The sequence below is a fragment of the Haliotis asinina genome, chromosome 10 (genome assembly GCF_037392515.1).
Source record: "Haliotis asinina isolate JCU_RB_2024 chromosome 10, JCU_Hal_asi_v2, whole genome shotgun sequence".
Lineage (NCBI taxonomy): Eukaryota > Metazoa > Mollusca > Gastropoda > Lepetellida > Haliotidae > Haliotis > Haliotis asinina.
The window spans coordinates 45,705,203-45,731,210 of NC_090289.1; the positions used below are offsets into that span (position 1 = coordinate 45,705,203).

Consider the following 26,008-nt stretch of genomic DNA (forward strand, 5'->3'; position numbering starts at 1 on the left):
CTTGGTTGTAAACGTCCATTATGACTTTAGGAGGAGAACAGTTCACTACATACACGATGGTAATTCGACATTGCTGCCACGTGCGCGTAAGTACACTGCTTTACCAACAGTTGAAAGCATCGAAGTCGGAGTGTTTGTTTCGGCTCTATTTGCGAGTTATCTTTTCACTCTGCTGTCAGGAAGAACTCGCTATGAAAGTGTCGTACGGCGTTTGAATGAAGTTTTACGTATAAAAAATTAGGTCATCAGGCAACGTAACGTACCCGTTCACTGCAGCGATTGCACTAAAATGTTTCATTCAATAGTGGTTTCACAGGTCTAACCAGCATCTGTACACTCAATTACAGATACTAATATCCTTGTATACATCATTTGTGAAATGTGTAAACCCGTTTGTGTTGCAATTTACATGCCCTTATTACTGTCAGGCAATTCAGATATGTTTGATTTTTATCATGCGTTTGACAGAGTATATGCATGTGTTTCTATAGTAACAATGAGAAAGCACAGACATACATATTCCCTTTTGTATGTTAGCACACCAATGGTAATTAATGCGCCGAATGTATTCAAACCAAACTTTTGTTCATATTCTGATATTTGTAGTTCTAGTTTTGACCTAATAATTATCCAACACCAACGATACACTCACCCTAAACACCAAATGATCTCCTCAAATCAACGATCAGTTTGCTGTTGAATGTCACAGTGACTGTGTTTGGTGATCTGTAAATAATCGAGTCTGGACCAGACACTCCAGTCAAAAATAGTGTGTTTGGGTTAACTACAAATTCACATGCACTCATTGATTTTCCAATCACGCCAAGTGCATGTAAAACAAACACTATCTATATGATATTATACATGTGAAATGGAAAACTCGTCGCCATCGATTGTTATTCATTGCATGCACCGACTGCATTGGCAAATGGATATATAACACTATACTACCACCATTGTTCACATGATCAGAAAGCAGTGAAATCGTGGCAATGAGAAATTATATGTGGATTGTTTGAGAAACATAATATATGTCTGAAACGTAAAGGAAATAAATTGTCTTGTAAATGTTTAAATTTCTTTTAGAAAACTAAATTAGGCATCGAAAGGGTTTTATGCTTTGAAATAAGATTACTTTTTAATGTTTCTGAACAGGTACCAAATTCTTCAATATACAATGGTTAGTGACTTACCATTTGACGCACAATTTGACATTTTGATCTAGACAGGTTATGCTGGTCCGTGGGTGTAGGGTTGCGTTTATGAAACCTAAGCTTCACAACGTAGCCCACTGAATGACAGCGGGAATTATTGCGCAGCATGAAATATCGCCTTTTATTACATTTCAAAACAAATTCAAATACCAATCCCGGCAAATCTAATAATCAGGTATTGGTTTCAATAATCTTGCTTCGTCGATGATATCGAAGCACGTGGAAGGGTACATTTTGATTTTTTTTATAGACATATCGCTGTAACACCCTGTAATTATACAGCATAATATATGAGATACTTACTGTTGTTCATTGTCCAAGAACTCGACAACCAGCTTTCTCGCGTTTTCCACATGTCTACTTACTTCACGACATAGCGTACGCTCTCTCCCTGCTCACCAACTTTATTTTTGTGCGTACACAGTGGGTCTGACCCCGGCCGGGATTAGTACAGCCGTGATTCACAACACCTTTCTACCGACGATTATTACTGGAAGGTGCAGTTCACTAACACCGTTTGTCTGGGAAATTGATATCAGCACTGGAACACAGTTCCAGTGAACGGTTAATTCACGACCTAACTATATGCTACAAGTTAGTGATGTGTCATCAGGAATTTGATAAATAACCATGTTACATCGCGAGTTCGGGAGTAAGATCGCTTTGATAGAGGTATGGCTAGACCAGTCCACACGCAACACGGCACCTGAGTACAATAAACAAGGAGTTTAATGCACAGCTGTCGCAGGGTCGATGTACAAGATCAGTCAATAGTAATCTGTTACAATTAAATTTATCAATCACCGTTCAAAGAACATAAACATCATATGTATATTCCTTCAACATACTACATTAATCACGATACACATTCAAAAGTATACAGTGTATATTTGTTAAATACTCTACACATCAAGCCAAAGGGCGTGTACACAATCTACATTGTACACATCCACAATACAACATAGCATTACACGTAATTCAATAGATAACATTTACCAGACAACCACCCCCGATTTGTCATCCGTATTATATACCTATGCCAGCCATCGCAGGTAATCGCGTTTACAGATAACTTGAGAAATAATCAGATTCTGAGTATCTCATTTAGATGCACCCAGGCATTGATGGTCAGTCGTGAATACGACCAATGTGAACTACAAACTACGTTAAGACAGATACATGTGTAACAAGTATACAATACACATTTGGCAGTGTTCTGGAAAACTGTTTACTAACTATTTATATTTATTAACTATTTTAACATGTCTTGTCTGATTTATCTTACAATAATACAATTGTCAGTGAAAAGGTTTACATTTCACAGGTCCATGATGTATTCAAAGTCACCACGGGGTCATGGGTTGAAGGTAGTTCGTATGTAAATTAGCCAAGTTTTAATGAGGCCAGGCCTGCTGTCTTGTCCTTGGTTTCCATTGGCTGAAGATGTGCAGCATCTTGATTGGATGTTGAATTTAGTTGCATTTGGAAAGTGTGGAGTTTGTTCATTTGCTGTCTTTCTCCAACGTGGGCAAGGTGGTTTGAAAGTCATGAGTGGAGAATTTTGACTTTGGTGGATTTCAGGTTCGTTATAACTGATTTTATATAAAAACAATGAAAGACAACATATGTTTTATTGTTGAAATGTTCATTCAGTATGTATTGTATGTGTGTGTGAATTTATGTGTTTGGCGGAGGCATATATTGACTCAAGTTTGGAAGTTTTTGGTGTCAATAATTTCACTTACAATTGACTCAGATCATTAATGTTTGAGTCCAAACGGAATGTGGGTTTACTTTACTGGTGAGAAAGTAGCATTTCCGTGCCAGTTAAGGCATATATTAGGTTCTTGGTTGGTGTATATTTTGGTGCCTCTTGACATGTAATCGCTATGATGCAAGTTGTCCCATAGAGGGTAGAACAAACTGATATTTCACTGTTTGGAAGATGCCCAAAATGTTCCATAATTGCGCTTCTTACTATCTCACCATGTAACTGAAGCATTATTTTTCTTCATAGAGATCGCTCTTGGAGTACATTATATGCATTTTCTGCTACTGAAAATGTCATGTGACAGTTGTATCAATGTTTAAATAAAATATTGTACTATAAACAAAAATTAAAAACAAAGCATTATACGGTCCCGCACCACTTGGAGACACTCATGCGCAGCCAACCAGGTATGCATCCAAGCCTGTATCATCATTCCTTCTGCTGTCACTCACACCGTTCAGACGTGCATCTGAGCCTTCCAATACTGTATGGACGGTATTCGTTCTTATGGAACGTCATATTGCCTTTGCAGTTGATAACGTCTCATTTTATGTGACTTTGCACTATTTTTCAAACTGTCTTTGTCTTGGGTTACACACGTGTTTCTATTCCATGACGGGAAGTTAGCGTGTCGCATGCTGAAATACTGCGTTAAGTTACCAGTTATTTCATGTCGCGTGCTAGATCTCCGCGTAGTTTTCAATGTTTTGCACGTGTTGGTGTATATGCTGTTTTTTCATAAGAAAACAAATAATAATAATAATAATATGCCGTTAGGTACATGCTTGCGTGTTTGCTCTCAAGCGTTAAAATATTCCCCGCAGGACCAGCACGATAAGTGCTTGTGGTGCCTTGAGAAGGCTGGCCACAATCCCGACATTTGTGAATTATGTTTGGGCCTTTACCCCGTAGACCAGAAGAGACGGGCTGCAGATTTCCTTTTCTATAAGGATTTGCGAGAGGCGGATGGGGAACTGACCCATGTGCTTCCATCGTCTAAAGATAATAAAGCTGAGAAAGCTCTAGCAGGCTGAGCCATCTAAATGTCGCGTAAGCCGCATTCTCCATCCCAAGGTTTTGATATCACCAACTTATTTCAACAGCATATTGACTGGGTCTCTCGTTCATGAGTCTGTTGGAGGTCTCTGACAGGAGTTCCTCACCACTCTGGACAGGGGACGGAGAGTCTGAGGGCTGGATCGCCAAGCTCGGCTCGATCCGTCGGCCTGGAGGCTGCCGTGGACCCCTTTGCATTTTTCTTCGGATCCGGATGCCCCGGCTACCACGATGAGGGAGAGTTTGTCCCCAATCCCTCTCTCAGTGCTGGCGCATGGTCCTGTGGTCCCGGTCCTTGCGCCACAACTATCCGAAGTACAGTCCCACCTGACCCACGAATCTTCCTGCCAGCGGCGTCTACGGTGATGTGCGGAGTCATGGGGATATGCAAGCTGTGGCTGTCGACGTCTCACTACTCAGTGGCTACACAGCAGACCTTGCTGGCCCTACTATTTCGGTTGGGGGCGACATTGTTCCAGGGAGCTCAGCAGGTCATACGGGAGGCTACTGTGGCAGCAACTTCCCTCAAGGATTCTAATGCCTTGTTTGGAACAACTGCGGGTTTCTCACTCCTGCGCTCACATCACGTCTTCCTCTTTCGGGGCACAGCCTAAGCCCGAGCCTGCAGGCTGGCTTCGGCCGCTTGTGCAGGGGAAGGAGGAGCCGCTCCACCAAGGGTAAGCATGAGGAGCCATCCTCTCCGTCTGCCTCCCAGCCGCCTTTTCGCAGTCACTGGGAGTCTGTCCCGACCCCACCGTTAGACGTGCTGGCTGTTCAGGCCATTCAGTCCCAGCCAGTTCATCTGCAGGGGACTACTTATGCCCTCCTACTTCATGTCCCAGTGCGTGGATCGTCTCTCCCTCTTCCTACCGGAATGGGAGAAGGCAACGCGAAACTCTTGGGTGTTGTCAACCATTCTTTTGAGCCATTTACCGCTGTGGAAGCAAGGCCTGCTCGATAAGACGCATTCCAGTTCCGTCATGCCCAGTCAAGGTGGGTATCCTGCGCGACGAAGTTCAGGCTTTGCTGGACAAGTCTGCAATAGGGTGCATACCACGGGGTGAGGAGAAAGCAGGGTTTTATTCCACGTACCTCCTCGTACTGAAGAAGGACAGTGGGTTCCGTCCCATTCTCAACCTGAAGGGGTCGACCCACATGTTAGGGGTTTCATCAAGATGGAGACGCTTCGCTCGGTGATCTCCTCTGTTTGGCCAAGCGATTAGCTTACGTCGGTCGATCTAAAGGATGTGTATTTACATGTGCCAATTTATCCCACGTTCAAGCGTTTCCTTAGGGTTTCTTACAATGGGATCTGTTACCACTTCACGGTGCTCCCCCTTGGCATATCCGCTGCCCCTAGGGTGTTCACTATGCTCATGTTAGTGTGCCAGCTTCCCTCGCAAGGTTGCAAGGTCGGCGTTGTCACCCGTACCTAGACGACTGGTTGCTCAGCGCACTGACTCAGCCAGCGAGTCTAGATTCTACCTACACGATGATAGACATTTTAGTCCGACTGAGGTGGATCATCTGAAGAAATCCGACCTGTTACCCACCCAGGACATGGTTTTTCTCGGGGCTAGGTTCACAACTCAACAGGGTCTTGTCTCCTTGGCGCCTGACTGGGTTACCTGAGTACGGGAGATAGTGTCTTCTTTCCTCTCCTCCCTCTCAGACTGGGGATGCGTTCTGGGCAGTCTGTCGGTGTCCGGACTCTGCTCCGAAGGTGAAGCCAGTCTTCACACCAATGACTTAGAACTGAGAGCTGCGCAGTTGTTTTTTGCGCGCTTTCTGGAACATATCCGGGACCAGATGTTTCATCTCCAGATGATCGATCACGCTTTTCATATGACAGCTCCTGTTAAACTTCCAACTCTTACCCAGCCTTCCACATCGGGGACCTCTGCGACGAGCGCTCACCCGTTGGATGTCCGCAAAACCCTCATGGTCAATGTCCAACAAACACAAAGGTTCTGCTGTTACGGTGGAGGGAAGTCTTGGTTGCAAGCTTGACCTAATCTCACTGGCTAGTTTCTGTCATTTGTGCAGCGTATCAGGCTAACAGCAAATCTCCACCAGAAGGATTGAAAGCTCACTCGGTCAGGGCAGTAGCCCATTCAAAAGCTTTTGCATCGGTACTGACATTGAAGAGACTTGCTCTGCCGCTTGAAGCAGGCCCAGCACTATCAGCTCGATACACATTCCCGTGATCGAGCTTGTTTTCGCCGAACTGTTCTCTCCAGTGCACAGTCTCCTGTCACCATGACCAAGTGACTCTTGGTTATCTGGACGGTTGACACTGTTGTCAAATGTGTATAAGTGATATATCCACTGAGACTATTTCTGACTTTTGATTCTCGTAAGAGATGCTATATCGTTTGTGAGTTGGTTTTTCCCCCTTCATTCAGGTGCTCTCTACTTCTGCGACAATAGTATCCCCTGTTCTTTTAAAAATGCGTCCCGAAATGGATATAAACAAAACAGCATCATATATTTATATCATCCTACATTTAGGTATGAACGCCACACCTCTAATCCCTGTAATTATTTGATTTGTAGATAACAACTGGCGCTGTTCCGACTTTTACCTTTGATGTTGTAGGAGTGTCAGCAACATTTGTCATGTCCACCATGGGATTCTGACTAACCGATTCACTTGATCAGATCGTGCGTTTACACTGTGGCATGCTTTGATGTTGCAGATGTGGCGATCTGCTTTAAACGAAGTGAGAACACGAAGAGAAGGAAACGAACCAACTCAAAAGCCTAAACTGACATATAAAAAATTCATTCAAGTGAATTTGGCTCGGCGATATTTCTGCGAATCATATATTGTTAGCCAGGGACCAGAATATGCATATTTCCGCCAGTACTGTCGTTACGAATTATGTCACAGTGGCGGAACGAAGTAGTACAATACAGGCTGGATATACAGTCTCCACTAAATAGCTCGAGGAATATGCCCAGATATTGGGTCTTCACAACATATGTAAACGTTTACAATAGGTTAAGCCGTTTACAAGAACGGTTAAATGATTTTCACAATGAGTACAAGGTATCGAATAACTTCTTGAAAGCTATTATCTGTAGCGATGTGCATAAACATACAACATACGAGAAAAATCCTTCAAACTTGGAGCCTGGTTTGTATGGGAAGACTCGGATCCCACAAATAACGGTGATCTGCACTAAATGCATACATGCGTAGGGCATAGGATATAACCAGAAATTACCCTAGAGTAAGAACCTATCCGATTTCAACAACTTAATCTGATGAAAATGTATGTCTGATAACAGCACATAGGTTGTAATTCATACTCAGTACATGAAACCATGACAAACGTGAAAAGGGCGAAACAGTAACCGGCGAATACGCAACATAACTAGTAACAACATAACTAGTAACAACATAAGTAGTAACACACCTGACATAAACAAGAACGTCCTTGAGAATTTTACGTACACAGTTTACGGTGAGAGTCAGAACCAAAGTTTACAGATATTGGCACAAACATCGGAAGAAACTTGCAGATGATTCTTGAGATATGCCGAGGTTGGCATGATCTTGAAAGATGGTTCACTCACTTGATTTGGGGGTCAAGATGGAGTTGTCGATGATGTCCTGGTTGTTATTGAACGGCTGACATTTTGATGATACTCGGGTTATCACGCCTTCTGCATCTGGTCTCCTGCTTCTGCAATCCATGATGACAGTCGCGGTGACGCTGCTTTTGTCCCTCATGTCAGCTACCGGTGCTTTGCCGCGAAGTGGTCGGTGTAGGAAGTAACACCCCACACATATTGACTGGAAGAGTACCTGTTGTGTTGGTACCTGGGACATTGGTTTGTAGGATCCCCCATCTGCTCGTCTCTTTCACCCGGTTCATGGTGGAATCCAGGGTCGTCTGTGGATGGGTCGTCTGGGTCCGACGTCCAGTATTGTCATGTGTGCGGGTTGGTGAGTCGCCATGGCCATTTGTGGTCCTCCGCTGCCCATCAAGAACGAGCTGAAGTTTCAACTCGCGTTTACAGATAAAACTTACTATATCGGTTGTTATTGTGAACATGAGATTATGTCATTTAGATGAACCGAAGCATCGATGGCTAATCGTGAGTATGCCACGAAGGTATACGTGGCACGCACGTGATTTGATCAGCTTGAACTATAAACAAAGATAGATACATGCATTGCACCTTGGCTCTGTTAGCTTTAGAGATACTGGTCACGGATTAAATCCGATGCTCGTTATCACTGTGACCCTTGACAGGCTTAGCATTTAGGAACATGGTCCGTTGTACTGTAAATTTCCAGTTTTCAGTAACACATACCGTTATAAAATGTTGGTAAATTTTTGTCCAATGTCCCCGTCTTAATAACCATAACGACACCAAAACCCTCGATGATGTTTCAAGACCGATCTTCTAGATCGTCATTGTAGTGAATTATCAGTGTCATGCACGTTCCTCTCATAAATGTTTCAGTGACCATCGAGTAGTGACCTTACTCAGCAATTTCTCTTGCAGTACTGGGCGTACTGTATGTGAGAAGGCCGGGCAACAGGGCACTGGTTCTTTTAGATAACAGACCAACACCGACATGACTGTATGTTGAGCACTGAAGATGGAAGTGGAACCAAATCTGATCATTCACAAAGGTATGGTTTTGTATATAATCGTTGACATGCCATACATGTGTATCGAATAACTGCTTCATAATATACATCATACCGGCCATTAAATCACAAAGTGTCAGTTACAATGTAAGGTTGTGAAGGTGTACATTCTTTTTAGGGTTAGTTCAATGGTTACGTCATCACGTCGCGATTGATTCACACCATGGGTAAAACGTGAGAGGTCATGTGATTATGTCCTCAACATTTGCGTAAAATATTTTCAAAGCGGTGTAAAACCATACGTACTTATTCTTCACTTATTGACTTACTGCTCAAACACACACGGCACTATGTCATCAATGTTCGGGGTTTAAAACCAATTCGAGCAGGCCACAGTCATGACAAACATTCCGGAAGAATACCAGTGATTCATCCAGCTTAAGTAAAAAATGTGGCTTTGGTGAACGGTATATCCATATGATATACTGGACAAAAGTAGTTAGTGATATGAATTTTAAATTCTGAATGATTTATTTGTTCATTGACACGCTGATAAAATATCAATCCTAAAATTCATTTTGTCCAGTATACTATAACTAGTCTGTGCAGTTGCCCCGTGAAGATCCGGGTTATAATTGATCTTCAGTAAGCCATTCTTGTCGTAAAAGGTTACTGACGGGATCAGAGGGTGGCTGGCAGACTTGATGACACATACCATGGGTTGATGTTGATCACTGACGTTTATGATGTTGATCACTGGATTATATGATCCAGACTTACATATTTACAGATAGCCGCAATGTAGCTGGAATATTGCTTTGTGCATGGTGCGACTCACACATTCACTGTATAGTGAGCAAACCATTAATGTCCGTGATGTTATGTTAAACGTTAAAGACAAGAACAGACACTCAGATTTGATGAATCATGTCTTGTTGTCTGTTCGCATCCAATACAAGTATCAAAATCGATATAACTGATTCAAGCTGACAATCCGATCTCTGTCGTTATTCAGCTTGCCAGTTGGTAATGGAGACAGATGCTTTTGATCATTGATATCTTTATTATGTGGCATCTTTCTGTTTGAAATCGTTTTAACAGTGCAAAATATAAAAAATAAAATAAACTAAAATATAAAAAATAATAAGAGAAAAGAATTCGAATGAAGCAATCATAGAGAAGACTCAGTCTCTATCAGGTTTATTCTCGCTTGTGATGTCTGCACTTTTGTACCCATTAACAAAACTGTGAAAGAGTGAGTGCGTTTAGTTTTACCCCCTTTCAACAATATTCCAGCAGGATCATGGGTACCATGACTAGGCTTCATACATTTTACCCATGTGGGGAAAAGGGCCAGGGAACGGCGAGTGAACGCTTAAACCACAAGACCCCTCCCCCACCGTCCCATATTGCGGATGAACATCAAGTCCAATATGTTGGAAAATAACAGTCGGTAGAGATTGGCCTATATCCAAGACCATCGACTGATACAGCATGAAATGTGCAATGGCCAAAGCGCATCGTACTCGTTCCACCTTTATGGCTTATAAATGATTTTCTTATATTACTGGTGCATATATAAAACCATCTGTATTTTCATCACAGATGCACACGTTGAAGCCGCCAACGCTATTTAGTAGCCTCTGTAATGTGAGATAAACATGGCACTGTGATTGATTTATGTTTTTGCTGTTGAACAGTGAACATGATCTGTTTAAGTGTGACTTAATAGTCAACTAACTGGTGATGTCGTCCTTAAAACCTACTATTTTGATGTAAACGGAAAAGGTGAGAAAGCAATATTTAGCTGGAATAAATATGTGAAGGAGAAAGGACGTGAGGCAAAGTACTACACCATACACCTTCACATTTGTCATGTTTAGAGATTGGAAATAACTTTCAGCTAAGTACTGCATAATGTAGATTTCATCTGTTTCGGCTCCAACTGATACTAATTATGAGTAAGTGTATATAGAGGCAATAACTGCCCGAACTCTTCGTTGCACACCGTGTGTCAGTTGTCCGTTGTAGACGAAACTGTAATTCCTGGAGCAAGCCTGCTTCCAACTCACCCACATTCTGAACAAGATTAGTGGGACACATGTTTTTGTTCGCCCGACGAAGTCACAGGTTGGCTCTAAAGGGTTCAGGTCTGGACTCAAGGAGAGTCACTGTACTATTTTGTAAGAAAGCTGTCACTGCATGAGAACAGTATGGTATAGTGTTGACATCAATAGGAAGAGGTCTTATGGCAACAGGATCAAAATCGACTACAAAAACTGAATCAAGAAGCACTTCCTGGATATACAGATCACACTTCACAAATGCCACCAATCCAGATTCACAGATATGAAAGATCCATCTTCACTCCATGACAAAATCTCCACCAAGTGCAACAGCTGACTGAATGGTGTTTAGCTGCAAGTCCTGTAAAGTGCCTCCTGCAAGTGCCTCCTGCAAGTGCCTCCAAACTCCCAAGCCTTGATCCGTTCCATGAAGGAAGAACCAGACCAACGTATTTTTCACCAAGACCAGCGTTGCTTTGATAAGCCAAACGTATATGTTGGTGATGTAGAGGGCGATTGATGACCCAAGGATGGTTGTACCCTGCACGATTTGGGTTTTCGAGGAGCGTTCTCACAGAGACATGGTAAAATGTTAACCAATGATGCTTCAGGGCGGAGCTTGTGGCGAATAGTTATCGTCGAGTGAGCCTCAGTAGTGCCTTGTCTTCACGATCTGCACAGAATATTGACAACCCTTTAGCTTACTGTTTTTTTGTCTTTTCTGACCATACAACTGGCATTGTGTATCTGTGTAATGAACATTCATTTCACGACTAATTGCGTTAAACAACGTACTGGAGTTATAGATATTTATAATTTGTATTGTCTGGCCATCTGATACTCTTCTTCGTACTCACTGTGGCAGAAACACGATCGATCACTGACTGTAATCTTTGCAGGGTAAACACTGACATGCACACACTGCTCTTGTGAAAATTTGTTTGTTTCTGGTTATGCTCCTGGGTGTGTATTTTCACCAAATGTACTTGCAACACAATTTCCCAGTTGAACAGTGTTATGATTGCTTAACATCGTACAACATATAACTTGAACATAATTCTGTTAAAGGTGCTTAACGTAATTTCAAGTGCATATATTGGCGTGTGTGACTGATCTTGGTTTAACGCCTTTTTTCACAGTTTGCCAGTCATATCGGCTTAGTTTATGAATAAAATCTACGATCATAGATATTTACTACAAAGAGAATATTGCTGATACCAAGAATTCGGTCCCACCACCTTATGTTTCATGCAGAAGGTACACAGGCACACACAATGATGAATTACCTGTGCCAGATTTCAGTGGAAGCCTATGTAGCACTATTTATTTGAATACCTGCACTAAGTGAACATGGTTTTCATTTGGAAATGCAGGCAAGCTGTCACATTTAGACTCTCCGAACTAAACTCATTTGTGTTTTTTTTTTAAAAATCAATATTATGCCATGGAGCAAAGAAAGGGAATTTCAGGACCAGGGGTGTGATAAATATTTTGTGTGTCCAAGCTCGAGGAACAGATTATCTGTTCAATTGAATTTCACCTTTTCAGATGACACACAGGGAAAATGTCGGTACTGGCTTGCCCTACTGGTTTCTGTTGGCTTGTGTCTTGGCAGCTGTTTCCGGGCCAGTCTCGGAATAACTATAGTGTGTATGATTCGTCACTCCAGCGGGAACTTGACAGATCATGGGGGGACGTTATCATTGAAAACCTTTCCCAACTTGACCACAATTTATCGTCATTCAAACAGCACCAATGAACATGAAACTGCAGACAGTGATTGCCCTGCTGGGAGGATTCTCGGCTGGATTACCAGCGATGCTGATGAGCTTGAGGTGAGTTGTAAGTCATCTGCAAACTCCTATATGCTGATTTTCTTTAATATTATCGCGAATTTGCTTACCATGTCAGATGTCTCGGAAATTTGTATTTTTTATTATCTTATATTGTGAGCATTTCTTTTCTCACTTGTCACTTGGTGTGCATGCCTCTACGATATGTGTTAGGATTGGTCGACCGTTTCCCATGGTTATTGTAAGAGGCGACAAACGGGTTGGGGAGGTCAGGCTGACTGACTTGGATGTCAGATGTTCACAGTTGCGTTGATCGATGCGCATGCTGTTGATCACTGGACTTGATTATTCACTAACCGCCGCCATATACTTAGCATATTGCTGAGTGAGGCGTTGAACAACACAGAAAAAACAACAAAAAAAAAACCAGCATTTAGAGTGCGTCATTGTGTTGTACGTACGTATAGGCAGACAAATGGAACATTGGTATTTACAGATGGGAGAGTTTGAATGGAGTAAAGAAACACAAGGCATTGTTCTTGGTGCAATGTTCTGGGGATACCTGTGTCTTCAAATTCCATGCGGGTTGCTCGCCGAACGATTTGGTCCCAGAAAAGTCATTGGGATTGGGATTATCCTGTGTTCTGCATCAACATTGTTTTCACCAGTGGCTGCCCGCACGAACGTCTACATTCTGGTGGCTCTTAGGGTCTTAACTGGAGCATTTGTGGTGAGAACTGACTTGTTACATTTGTGCATAGAAATGTCTTCTATTTAGATATAGCGGTAGCAAAAGCTTGGGCAAACTTTACTTAACGCCCATCGAAAGTTTAGATTCACTTAAGGCACTTGGTATGTGTTATGTAAATATAAAGGGTCACATCGAATGTTTACTTCTACACTAACTCTGGGGAACCAACTGTAATCTTTATGCAGATGAATTGCACGAGGATCATGCATTACATTGCTGAAAAGCATGTGCAGATATCTTGATTGTGGACAGCTGTGATTTTTTTGTAAAGCTTTGTTAAGACTTCGACACTGAGTTTCATCATCATGAGAAATCATGACAATGACCTTGTCCACGCTACGCATTTACATCATTTCATGAGTGAATAATACTTCAGACAGTATGAAATGTTTTGCAGAATAGTCTAGAACAGTTGACTGAAGTAAGTGGCTACTTGTACACTCGTGCGTCTACACGTTTAATGGGTAGTATAGTACAAACAGCCAAGTACGTACACGCACTGTCTTCATTGTGGATATTATCATCTCTGTTATACATTGACTGAAATTATGACGTAACAAGCTTTGCAACACAGTTTGAATATGATTCCAAAATGCAATGCCCTTAGCATAGGATTCATATAGACCTATGGACACTATAGGTGGACAGATCATTTCATAAAACAGATGTGTGTGCATCTATACAGGCACAAGCATTTCTACCAGTCATGTTTCTTTCTGTTTCCAAGTCAGTATTGTTTACATCACTTCCTGCTTTCTGGGTCCGCTGGGCACCTAAATCAGAAATCTCGTCTTTACAAAGCATAGCCTTTGCAGGTAAAAACATGAATCTTTGGTCAGAATCGTATTTTCTCTATTCCTTCGATGTTAAATCCTTCCAGAACGCTGATATACTACATTCATAGTCAAAATAAGTTGTTCTCGCAGTGAATATGTAAATACGATTTGCGCGAGACAAATGCATCGACGTGGTGAATGCATTATTGTTATTGCTACCAAACAGTTGTGATGAGGTTTATTGACGTGCTAGAATGTGTGAATCATGCCCGAATCGCGAGTAAGCATAGATGATTTTGTCTGAGCAGTTTTTGGAACATACTAACCTAATTTTCATTCAAAGTGAAATCAGTAGGTCATGAAGCCGGATGACTATGAAGTGGTGTATGTTTGCAAAGATACTCATTCAAGTTCCTGGGCTTTGGAAAGTTATTTGATGAAAGTAATGACATTTTGACAAGAAAAAGAGCACTGATCGGAAGACTCTCTACTGCTTTTGCATATTTGAACCCCGAATGGAAAAAAGAAACTCTTGTGGGTCGAAAAAGACACATTTCATACAGGGCAACATGTTTTCGAAAACAGGCTACGTCAAATGGTCAAAACTACACTGCACGTTCGGTTCTAAATTCAATTTATTGAGTTCATAACTATAGTTAATGAAGCTCTCAACTAATAACACAGAATATACTTTTAGATATACAGAACTGTATTTTGTAATGACTGTATTTATTGCATTGTCGCTAAATTCAGGAATAACACATTTGTGATACCACACACAAAAAATACATGAATCACACAACCATGACATATAGCGATCCACCTATCCAGCTGCAGGTTAGCTAGCTCATTGTAAACTATGAAATGACGTTTTTCGTTTTCTTTTCGTTTGCAATAATATACATTTGTTGCCTCACTGAATATTTTTTAAAACAGCTGAATATTCGTTGGCAATTTTCAACATTCTATTTGAGTGTCTGAATAGTTTCCAATTATGTATTCTAGGCAGTGAAGTTGGAAATGCCCTAGTCTTCCCACTGTCCGGGTTCCTGTGTAGATCCGGCTTTGGCCTTGGATGGCCGTCCGTATTTTATGTCATAGGTGAGAGTCAGTGAAATGTTATTCCTTTTGTCTGACTGATACTAATTACTCATGCCAGCTGTAGAGAAATCAAAATCAGGAAACTTGATACCCCAGCCTCTTCACCCATATCTTGACCATGTTGAATATCGGTGCTTGTCACAGTGCAGTAGACCATGTGGTCAATACTAATGCAGTTGGTCTATGAACATGTGGACACTGTTTCAACAGTGGGCTAAACGTTGCTTGTTTCTGTTGCTGGCACCATATTAGAAAAGTAATTCTTGAGGGTGGGAAGTGTCATGCTAATTACTGGATAACGCTTTGACTGTTTCTTAGAGATCCTATAAATACTGGGTCTTTTCTAACATTTAGCCTTGAAGGTGATCACCTCCGTTAGTCTAAATACATCATTCTCAGTTAATACTGTATACAATCAAGATTCTATTAGTGTGTCTATCTTATAGGTTGTGCAATTCTCATTACTCAGAAACACCTAGGTATTCATACTGCAATACTTGCTTCCTTCTTTTGGACAAATTAGTGACTGTTCTATAGATTACGCAATAGGCCATCTGTGTATACACCGCGTTCATGTTTTGTCGCATTAAACCATGTTAGGTATTTTGATGTTATTGATGTATGTGCACCTATATACATATCTCATTATATGCAGGTGGTCTCGGATTTGTGTGGTCTTTATTCTGGATATTACTGGCACGTGATAAACCGGGTGATCAGCCATGTATATCAATGGATGAAAGAACCTACATAGAAAGACATACAAAAGCACGGATACACAAAGAGAAGGTATGGCAAATGAAGGTGAATCATGGACTGGTTACGCCATCTTTAAATATGAAGTTGTGGTGAATAAGTGCCCAAACATACCTTTTATCAAGCCAGATAATACTTTGTTTTTGAATGGTTAGTTTCCATCTGTATTTAATGTTTCACGAATATACAAAATCAACATTCTTATTTTCTAGTATTCAATCAATCTTTTATTCTATTCTATGCCTATGGTACAATATATAGCAGTAGTGTACAGAAGAATTTTATACATGTATAAAGTAGTATTTCATATTATGTTTTTATACAACTGTGACGTTCACACGATGCTCGATGACGAATCGTCTTTCCTTAGTTTCATAACATGATATGTAAACATAACAACATTCTGAATCACATCATGGTTATTGCAGTTTAATAAGGGTTAAAATTTGTCCATGGATGGATGGACATAACAAAATTCTTTAAGGTACTATTTATTTACTAAGTTTATCATAGAATAGACATACGAGTCAAAAAGTATATTCGTTTTCTAAGACATATGTATTGCATGACTTACATGACCTGTCTTTTCTTTTTATCACCCCATTTTATTTACATTTCTCAATCCACAACTCATGTGATGAGCGGCGAAAAAGTGCTAAAAGTGCTGTTTTTTATATCTGTCATATGAAATCATTATTACATAGCATTTCTTTGGTAAACGATGAGAGGAAATACGTAGTCATAGCCAAAATTTGAACCCAAACCACATTCGCCATAAATCATTACACTAGGCGTGGTTCTAGTATTCACTGCAGGTTTGAAGAGTGTACGCAATCATATACCTGACAGGCATAATTAGTGGCTTGCTTATTCATCAGAAACGAGCAATGATCAAACACATGTATAGCCTGAACAGTACTTCTGGGATTTAATTTTCCTTTCATGTCACACTGCATTGTTTAATAATATGAATACCCCACTGAGCTATTGATCGAATTATATCTTCTGTGACTGCCATGGCGTATATGGTAGCATGAAGAAATGTGTTCTTATTACTAAACAAACTTTAAAAGTTTCATTCTTCGTTGAACAGTTTTATGGTATAGAGAGAAAACGTGCACGTAACTTGTAGATCGTATCATCACATTTATACATATATCACAGATGTCCCCTCTTCAGATATATGCCCTCTGTTTACAAGAATGTTCGTACAATTTAACAGAAATTGCTTTCGAATAGTACTTGTAGTTTAGAGGTTAGGTTAGGTTGAACTTCCAGCCCCATACTGTTGGTATTGTTGCCTCCAAATTGTCAACAAAGAGAATTTAGCTTCATTTAGACATAATTCAAATTGTTACCTGTTGGCTGCCAATTTGTGTAATGCTGCTGCCAAATGAGGTGATTGTTTTACAAACGTATCAGCGTCTTGATCACTATTTTAGTACGTGTCAACTATCTGTTAAATGGATAGAATGAAAAGATTGGATTTGCATATTCAATTGCTATCATTCACAAAATAAAATGTATGTTACGTTCTCATCCATGGAAGATCATTATTTAGAAATGGTTGAATCAAATTATGCTTCACTAACATGATTCGGTTCTAATTGTGGGATTTTAGCGTATGGTGTGGCCACTGAATTTAAACAATGTGCTTGTTTGTCAACACTAACCTGCAACGAATTCGATATCCTCTTTACATCACAGTAAACAGAGATAACTAGTAGACATCTAAGATACGTGTCTCGTTATTTTAACAACCTGAACCTTTTACAAATTCTGCTTGTTGGTGAAGGTAAGTGAAAGTAGATTAGCTTCTGGTCCAATACAGGAAACACTTGCGATTGGAAAACAGTACCTTATTTCATGTACCATTTTGTCATGAAGTTCCAGAACATGAACCTTTGGGATGCATTGGCCTCTCAGTGTTTCTGGAATTGATCAACGGTCATGAACACAGAGGTCACTACGTCCAAGCCGGGCCACAGATTTTCGAAGCTCTCCTAGCGCTAAGATAGTAGTAAGTCAATGTTAATGTATCCCAGATAGCATTCATAGTTGACCCAACTATGAATGCTATCTGGCATGGCACTTAGGACTATCTTAGCGCTAAGAGGGCTAATATAGGCCCTGTTTCGTAAACGCCATTTCTAACTACCAAACAGACAAGCCGTGATCCCATGACTCATCCACGTGCATTTCTTTTCTCTCACACTGAAAATACGAAAGTGGTAAAGTCATCGCGAAATATACCTGTGTGGGTATTTGAATGTTCGTGAATAAGATAAAGACAAACATTATGTATGAGCGGGTATGCTTGCTTGACAACTATACAGGAATCTGTATCAAAACGTCCAATCATCCGAATAAAGAAGCTGTGCATGCATACATTTTTTCCTTATACGAAATATAAGTGATGATGAGATTTTCATTGATAACATGTTACATCTTTTATGCCTGTCCTATGTATCTAAATGTCTTCACTTTTGTCTTCTGTGTAGAGGATACCATGGGGCGATATGATGAAATCAAGAGCGTCGTGGACAGTAATCCTCACTCACACATTGTACAACTATGCCTACTACATGCTACAGCTTCAACTTCCAACATACCTCAATGAGGTCATGCATTTCGACATTCAATCGGTAAACAAAATAACTGATTATCCATCGTCTTCAGCAGCATGTAAACGTTACCATTTTACTTTTGTATATTTTTAGGTCATTAAGATGTTTAGGATTATATCTAAAGTAGGAGAGTTTTATCCTTTCTGGTGTCATCAATGATTATAAGTGAATCATTTACAAAATTGTCCGGCGACGATCTGGGTTTGAACTGACCTTCACCATCCATGAATGATCCATGAATGATCGAGTGTACATTCCTAGTTGCATAAATAAACGCTCGTGGTGTTAGACACTGGATTGGCATGCCAAAACTGCTTTAATGACCCACCGCCATATACATCGAATATAGCTAAGAAAGAAAACTCTCACAACTTGATGAAACCCCGAAGGAGGTCAGACAAGTGGACATTGAATATACATGTCAATATCTATTATTGTGAGAGAAGAACATAACTCATGACTGAATCATTCAAAATTATATTTACAATGTTTGAGCCTTTATATTTAGATGTATTATCTGTGTTCCCTTACGACGCATTCAGAACGGTGTACTTGTCATGATGCCCTACCTGTGTTCTGGTGTCGTCGTGTTCTTGTCTGGCTGGCTGGTAGATACACTTATAAGGAACAACTATTTATCACGTGACAACACAAGGAAGCTCATGAACTCTATAGGTATTTACTGGTTTTACTTATGTCTAGAGGTTATTGTTTGTCAATGTTGCCTTCAAGTGTTATTCCAACATTGTTCACATAAACTGCCGGAAAAAATATTCTCTGAATTTCACCATTGATCGAAATATTACGAGGCTAATTATTACTAAGATGCCTTTATACCTACAATTTCATCTCTAGCTGGAGCTGTCCCCGCAGTTTTGATGATCTCCTTGGCACAGCTCGACTGCAGAGGTCAAGTAGCCGCAGTTGTACTGCTGTGTCTAGCAGGGGCAGCAAATGGATTTGCTTGGTCTGGAGGATTTATGGCTGTCTTTGTAGAGATAGCCCTTGGCCATTCGGCGACTCTCTATGCTGTGTCTAATACCATTGCCAGTATACCGGGGATAGTGGCACCCTATGTGGTGTCTCTGCTAACCCCGACGGTGAGTATGTAATAATTCTTCTGTTTGACAATACCAAGATCTTAAGTTTTATTCCAATTCATGTTTTATGTTGAATGTTTTCTAGATGTATCGTGAACCTGGTAAATGAATCTTATATGATATGCATAAATGTATGATATGCATAACACGTGCATGCATGTTTAGGATGTTGTGGTCAGGTATGAATATGTATAGAAGTTTGGTCTTGTTTTGAATATGACACATTAGATCATAAATCGTGTCCCTGTGATAAAACACTGAACTTTGATCGAGTATTTTTAACATGCTTGACAAGTTGATATCACCTGTTTCTTAGGATAAGAAGCAATACCTCGGCTGTGTTTCTAATGACAATATCGTTGTATCTTTGCGTCTCTCCAGGGTTCCCAAAGTGAATGGCAGTCTGCTTTGTACGTAGCAGCAGGCATATTGCTAATGTCAACCATCATCTTCCTGTTCTCTACGTCCGCCCCACAACACTGGGCTCTCCCTCCTGCTGAAGATACAACTGTTGTTGTCAGTCTCAATGAGGTTCGCAAAGAAGATGCTTTGTAATCTTTGTGGAAATGCTCTCAAAAATCCTGGAGCAGTAGTATAACGGATATAGTCAGTTTATACCTAGAGGAACATAATGGGACAGATTTTTTTACCACGCACAAAACACCTATCTAACTGTTGAATTCATTTTCTGTGTGGTTGTTTCGGGTTTTGTATGTTTGTTTGTTTTTGTTTTGTACATTTCATCCTCACTGGTCTGGTTGACTCCCAATGCGTTCTGCAAAACATACTTTCACGTCTGAAATCAATTGACCAATGTTTGCTTTCTTTCTGTTTAATGTGACATTTTAATAATTCAATTTGTTACCACTTGTGTATATGCATATATAGCCATATGGCCTTCGACCTACAGACCACAACCTATAGCACTCGTGCAATCCATTATTTGTTGACAATATTTTGATTATTTTATACAAGAAATATTTGGAGAAATGACATAAACCAGATACACTGATAGCGAGCTTACTACATAGGAATCTGGCTCACAAAATAATAATAAATAGAGCAGAAGCTGAAAACTGGGATCAGTTCAATCTGGCAAGATGTCAACACTGGTATGAAATCTCAGTCCCATCTGTGGCATATACATTTATCATCAGCTCTGCAATCTGGCACTGGGAAGCCCTCAATATTGTGACAAAGTCAGCCCTGTGGACCCTAGGCCAGTGACAGCAGTGGTCAAGGACAGATCAGGGACAGGACGAGTTGTTTACAACCGAGTGACCACAGAATGACCAGCGAAGGACTGTTGAAAAGGTTCTTGAAGTACCCTCCTAAATTGCAGAACAAGCAGAAGACCCTCATTAACCGCAGTGACAACAGGGGTGAAAGATAGGGCGACAAACAAGTCTTTACCCACCAAGTGGCCACAAGATAACTGGAGAGAAGCAATGACATATCTGATCCCTGGTTGACAAATGAAGAGTACATGATGTTTACCCATCAAGAGGCCACAAGATAACTGGGGAGAAACGATTATTTCTGCTTGACCCCTGGTTGGCACCATAAGGGTACATGAATTCGAACCACGCATGAACCCAGGAATCAGAACATTGGGCCGACACAGTCCTGACACAGTGCACAGTGCAGTCGAGTGCACACCGCAGCCAGTTTGGACTCAGACCTGGTCCTAACATCGCTCTGGACCTATGATGGGACAGACGTCCTGTTTGCTTCTGGTGTTTCTTACTTTGTTACAATTAAGAGGCGGAAGAAGGATTCTTGAATGGTGCCATGACCTGGATCCTCCTCAGAAAAAGAAATGAGTAACTGAGGTTGTTAGTGCTCTCTTTATAAACATGGCAGGTCAGGAATTTGGTGAATGTTTGCTGCGTTTAGCAGGTCAGATAACTGGGAAGCAAGCTGACCTATCCACAGAACTTGGAGCTCAAGATATTGCTTAAGTGGTTCAAACCTTTGAGGGAGATTCCAAGAAGCATAAGGGATGTATCAAAAGCATAGAAAAAATATTTTTTCTTAATGAATGCAAGTGACAATCAACGTAAATTGATGGCATGTCAAAGCAGTTCAGGGACAGTCACCGACTTTTTCCAAAGGTATATGAGTGATCATGACCAGGCAATCTGAGAAGAGTTGAAAACTGAATTGCCTCAAAGATTTGCAGAAATTACAGATTCTCAGCTTGCATTCATGCTCCTGAGAACACTTAGGCAAAAAAACAGTTAGAGAGTGTTCAAATATTTGCTGAGTGATTGCTCAATCTAGCTGAGGAAGCTTATGCAGGGTTGGGGCAAGATGGGAAAGGATCAGCAATCAAGATGCAATTGGTTAGCTTCTATATTGATGGGCTGGCGTTTGACTATCTGAAAAGAATATCATGAGAGATCGAGAGAACCCTGCAAATTTGGTCCCTGCTGTTACTTCTGCTAGTCATGAACAGAACCATAGGGTCCGTTTCGATTTTAGAATTGTGAAAACAACTTCCACAGGATACCACCGTGACTGAAAGGAACCTTTCTCACTAGATAGGAAAGAACTTGCTTGCAATAGAAAGGAAGAGCCCATGGACCTTAGCCAATTTACGCCTCAGCGTTGCTACATGTGCAAAGGACAAGAGCGTAAAGCTAGGCATTGTAGGCAGGGGAAGCACTTTCAATAATTCTTGCAGGCTGACCAAATTCATGTAGTGTAAAGATAGGGAAACAAAAATTTCGGTGCTTAATTGATTCAGGTGCAGAAGTGTCCATCATGCATAAGCGAGTATTTGAGTCGCTACCAGGAGTTAAATTAGACAAAAAAGTGTCTATACAAATGGTTAATGGGAACTCATTTAAGGTAAGAGGGCAGTGCTTCTATCACCTTTAGACTTAGAGGCATTACTGTTGCTCATAAGTTCTATATAGTCAGCAATATGAACCACAACATGATACTTGGACACGACTGGTCACTTCAACCTAAGCTGCCTAAGGGTGGGATGAAGCTATGTTCTGTTGGAAGAATATATCCACATCTCCTCCATTGTTAGACTAACTGCTAATGTGCCACTAGTGGCACAAAGTCAAAAGGAGGGTTAGCTAAGAAACAAATGATGTGTATCAGTTTTCAACGGCTGACAAAGGATATTTAGCTAAAGAAGCAGGTATAATGATTAGCAATATGGTTGTCAGGGTCAGCAAAAGGAGAGATGTTCCAGTCACACTGATGAACAACACCAATAGATCAGTCAGATTAAGGAAAGGTTGCATAGTCAGCAATTTTGAAAGCATTCTTTCAGAGAGTCTGGTTAGTATGACGGATTTGTTAGACAACTATAATCTACATGTTGACAACAAGTCTGACGCTGACATTAGTGCACCACGTGAACACAGCAAATGAATACGTGACTTGATAAATAGGAACCAAGACTTATTTGCAAGAAATGACATGGACTTAGGACATACTGACATGGTACACATGAGGATAGACACCGGTGACCACAACCCCATTAGAATGAAATGATATAGAACTCCACTGAATAAACAACGGGTTGTAGATAACGCCATCAATGACATGTTACAGGCTAAGATCATTCAACATTCAAGGTCACCCTGGAGTTTTCCTATTGTGGTAGTGGACAAGAAGAATGGAAGTAAACGTTCCTTTGTGGACTTCCGGTCGTTAAACACGATCACCCAGCTCATTGATGATATCCTGACACAACCGGGAAACTCAAAATACTTTTCCACTCTGGATTTAAAGTCAGTATATTGGCAAGTCTTAATGGATGAAAAAGACAAGGAAAAACAGCTTTTGCATGTTACCGGGACTGTTCGAATTCTCTGTAATGTCCCTTCAGCCTTTGTAATGCTCCATCCATATTTCTGGAACTAATGAGCATGGTTCTGGAGGACCGAGAAACCTTTGCCATTGCCGATCTGGATGACATTCTCATCTTTTTAAAATCCAGCAAGAAACACAAGAGTCATATTCAAAGAGTGTTTGGTAGAATTATGGAGCTTTCACTAAAACTGAAACTGTCAAAATGTAGCTTTGCACAATAGGGGACTGATCACTTAAGTTTCATGATTAGCCACGAAGGAATAAAACCAGATGTGAAGAAGGTCCATGAGTCCCTGACCAACAGGGTGGATGGACCAGAAAAGATCTCGAGATCAACATGTTTGAGTCCAGTACGTACCCACTCAATGACTTTGCCAGCTGTGAACCAAAGAATTACCACAACCTGATCAAACTACCAAAGTCCTGTGGAGACATGTTGGACATGGTAACAGAACAGACGAAGTATGAAGCCATTCAGGATATTAAGAAACAGCTGAGTCAGGTTTAGGTGACAAGCCCCTTCTAATGAGATGCATACTGATGGGTGACTGTATTTCATCAGTGAAGTAGATGATGAACCTAATCCCAGATTGTCCATTCCTGAACATTTACAATTAATGATGATGAAACAATACCATGAAGACAGTGGACACATGGAAATCAATAAGCCATTGAGGCAATAAAAATACGACTGGTCCAACTTGTATGATGGTTTGCACAGCTATGTCTTCAAGTGTGTTACCTGTCAAACCCATACCATGAAGAAACCGAAGCCCCTAATACAAGATACAGACATGTCCCCATACCCTTTTGAAAAAGTCACCATGCACCTATGTGGATCCTATCCAATGATGTCAAGGAAAATGTACACCATCCGCTTTGTAGATGATTTCAGTGGATGGCAGGAAGCGTTTGCAGTTCTTGAAAGAACAGCAGAGACTTTTACCCATCTGCTTATTGAAGAGAATTTCCCACGTTATGGGTCAGTCTTACAGACTGTCACAGACAACGGGACCGAGAATGTCAATAAAAGGGTAAGAGAACCCTTGGCATGATGATGACTTCATATTACCACCCACAAGCTAACAGTCGTGTTGAGCGATTCCACTGAACACTACATGATGTCCTAGCAAAGAAATTAGAGGACACCTTGACAGCTTAGGACGTATATACTTGAACCAAACTTCTAACTAACGAACAGTCCGACAAGACTACTTTTGAGTAATGAACAGCATGGCATTGTTGACGCATTGAGATGTAGGCCTGACAACTTAAGAACAGTACACAAGATTCTAGGGTGAAATATCTATAGAAGCTATTATAAGGTCAGTACAGGTTACCAAGATGTATATATAGTGTATATATCAGTGTTGACGTACTTGGGCAGGTTGACATGTCCTTGTGATGTACGTGTGATGAGTAATTACATTCTTTAATTTCTTGGACTCTACAAGCTGAACAAGCTATTGTAACGACATGACACTAATGATATTCTGACATGTATCTATCCTGTGTTCTGTTATTGTTCTTAATTGACTTAGCCAGTGGTACAATGATGTTCGGAAATGTAATATTCCAGAAACCCAATGATATTGCGACTACCCTATGCCTTCCTGGACAAGTATCACAATTATATTGAAGGAACAGATTAGTCATACCAGGTTTCATTAGCAAACACTAGAAGGATCATTCATCAGGAGTAACAGGAAAGTTAGGTCAAGACATTGTTGGTATCAACACCTCGTTAAGTGCGCTAGAGCATACTTTTCTTGAATACCAACGACTGTTGCTACCAAAAAGATCACTGTCACCTTTTGTAGGGAGGGCGTTAAGTTTTCTGTTTGGGACAGTATCAGACGAGGACATATCAGGCTTTAAAAAGAAACCAGAAACTAGCCAACAATCAAGCCAGTCTAGCACATGCAGTACCAGAATGATTGACCCTATTTTAAATGTATCACGACTAGAAATTAATGATAACATGCAAGCAGTCAATGATATTATTGGCAGCTTTTGTGTACTTGAAGGATCATCTCAACATGGCAATCTCAAATTTAGAGTGGGCAGTAAGGTCATATCTGCAGTTAGAACTAGTGGTTCAGGAAACTAGGGACACAATACAATTCGTACCTTGAACACACCCATCTGCAACTAAACATGCTATCATTAGGTCATGTGTCATCTAGTACGACTCCCATTGCTCTTCTGACAGTACTAAATGATGTAAAGTACATATCGCACATATATCGTAGCAAAGTATACAAGTTCAATGTCTATGCAGCTGGACTGAAATCTCAAGGACAGTGGCATGACTTTATCATCCACGTATCTACCCAGTATATGAACTCTATTATCAACGTATCAAACCAGTGTATGGACTGAATAATAAATACTGGACAATCAGCACACCATGTGTTTGGTGTCTTTTGTAGGCCATATGTGCGGCCAACACCCTAGACTGTGAACCCTTGTATATACACTTTTTTGATGTTTTTTATAATCAGTTACACAACGGAAGGAAACATGGTAACTTTCAAAGTCAAGTTGAAA

The 26,008-nt window shown here is 40.7% G+C and overlaps 1 protein-coding gene across 1 annotated transcript; it reads left to right on the top strand.

Annotated features, from left to right (window-relative positions):
- LOC137299119 (uncharacterized transporter slc-17.2-like) lies at positions 1–26,008 on the top strand. Its single transcript, XM_067831625.1, has 11 exons — positions 1–86; positions 8,563–8,693; positions 12,266–12,552; positions 13,007–13,240; positions 13,989–14,076; positions 15,043–15,138; positions 15,794–15,927; positions 18,396–18,539; positions 19,064–19,196; positions 19,377–19,621; positions 20,003–26,008. Exons 2-11 carry the CDS (start codon positions 8,660–8,662, stop codon positions 20,174–20,176), a joined length of 1,569 nt encoding a protein of 522 aa, XP_067687726.1. The 5' UTR covers positions 1–86; positions 8,563–8,659; the 3' UTR covers positions 20,177–26,008.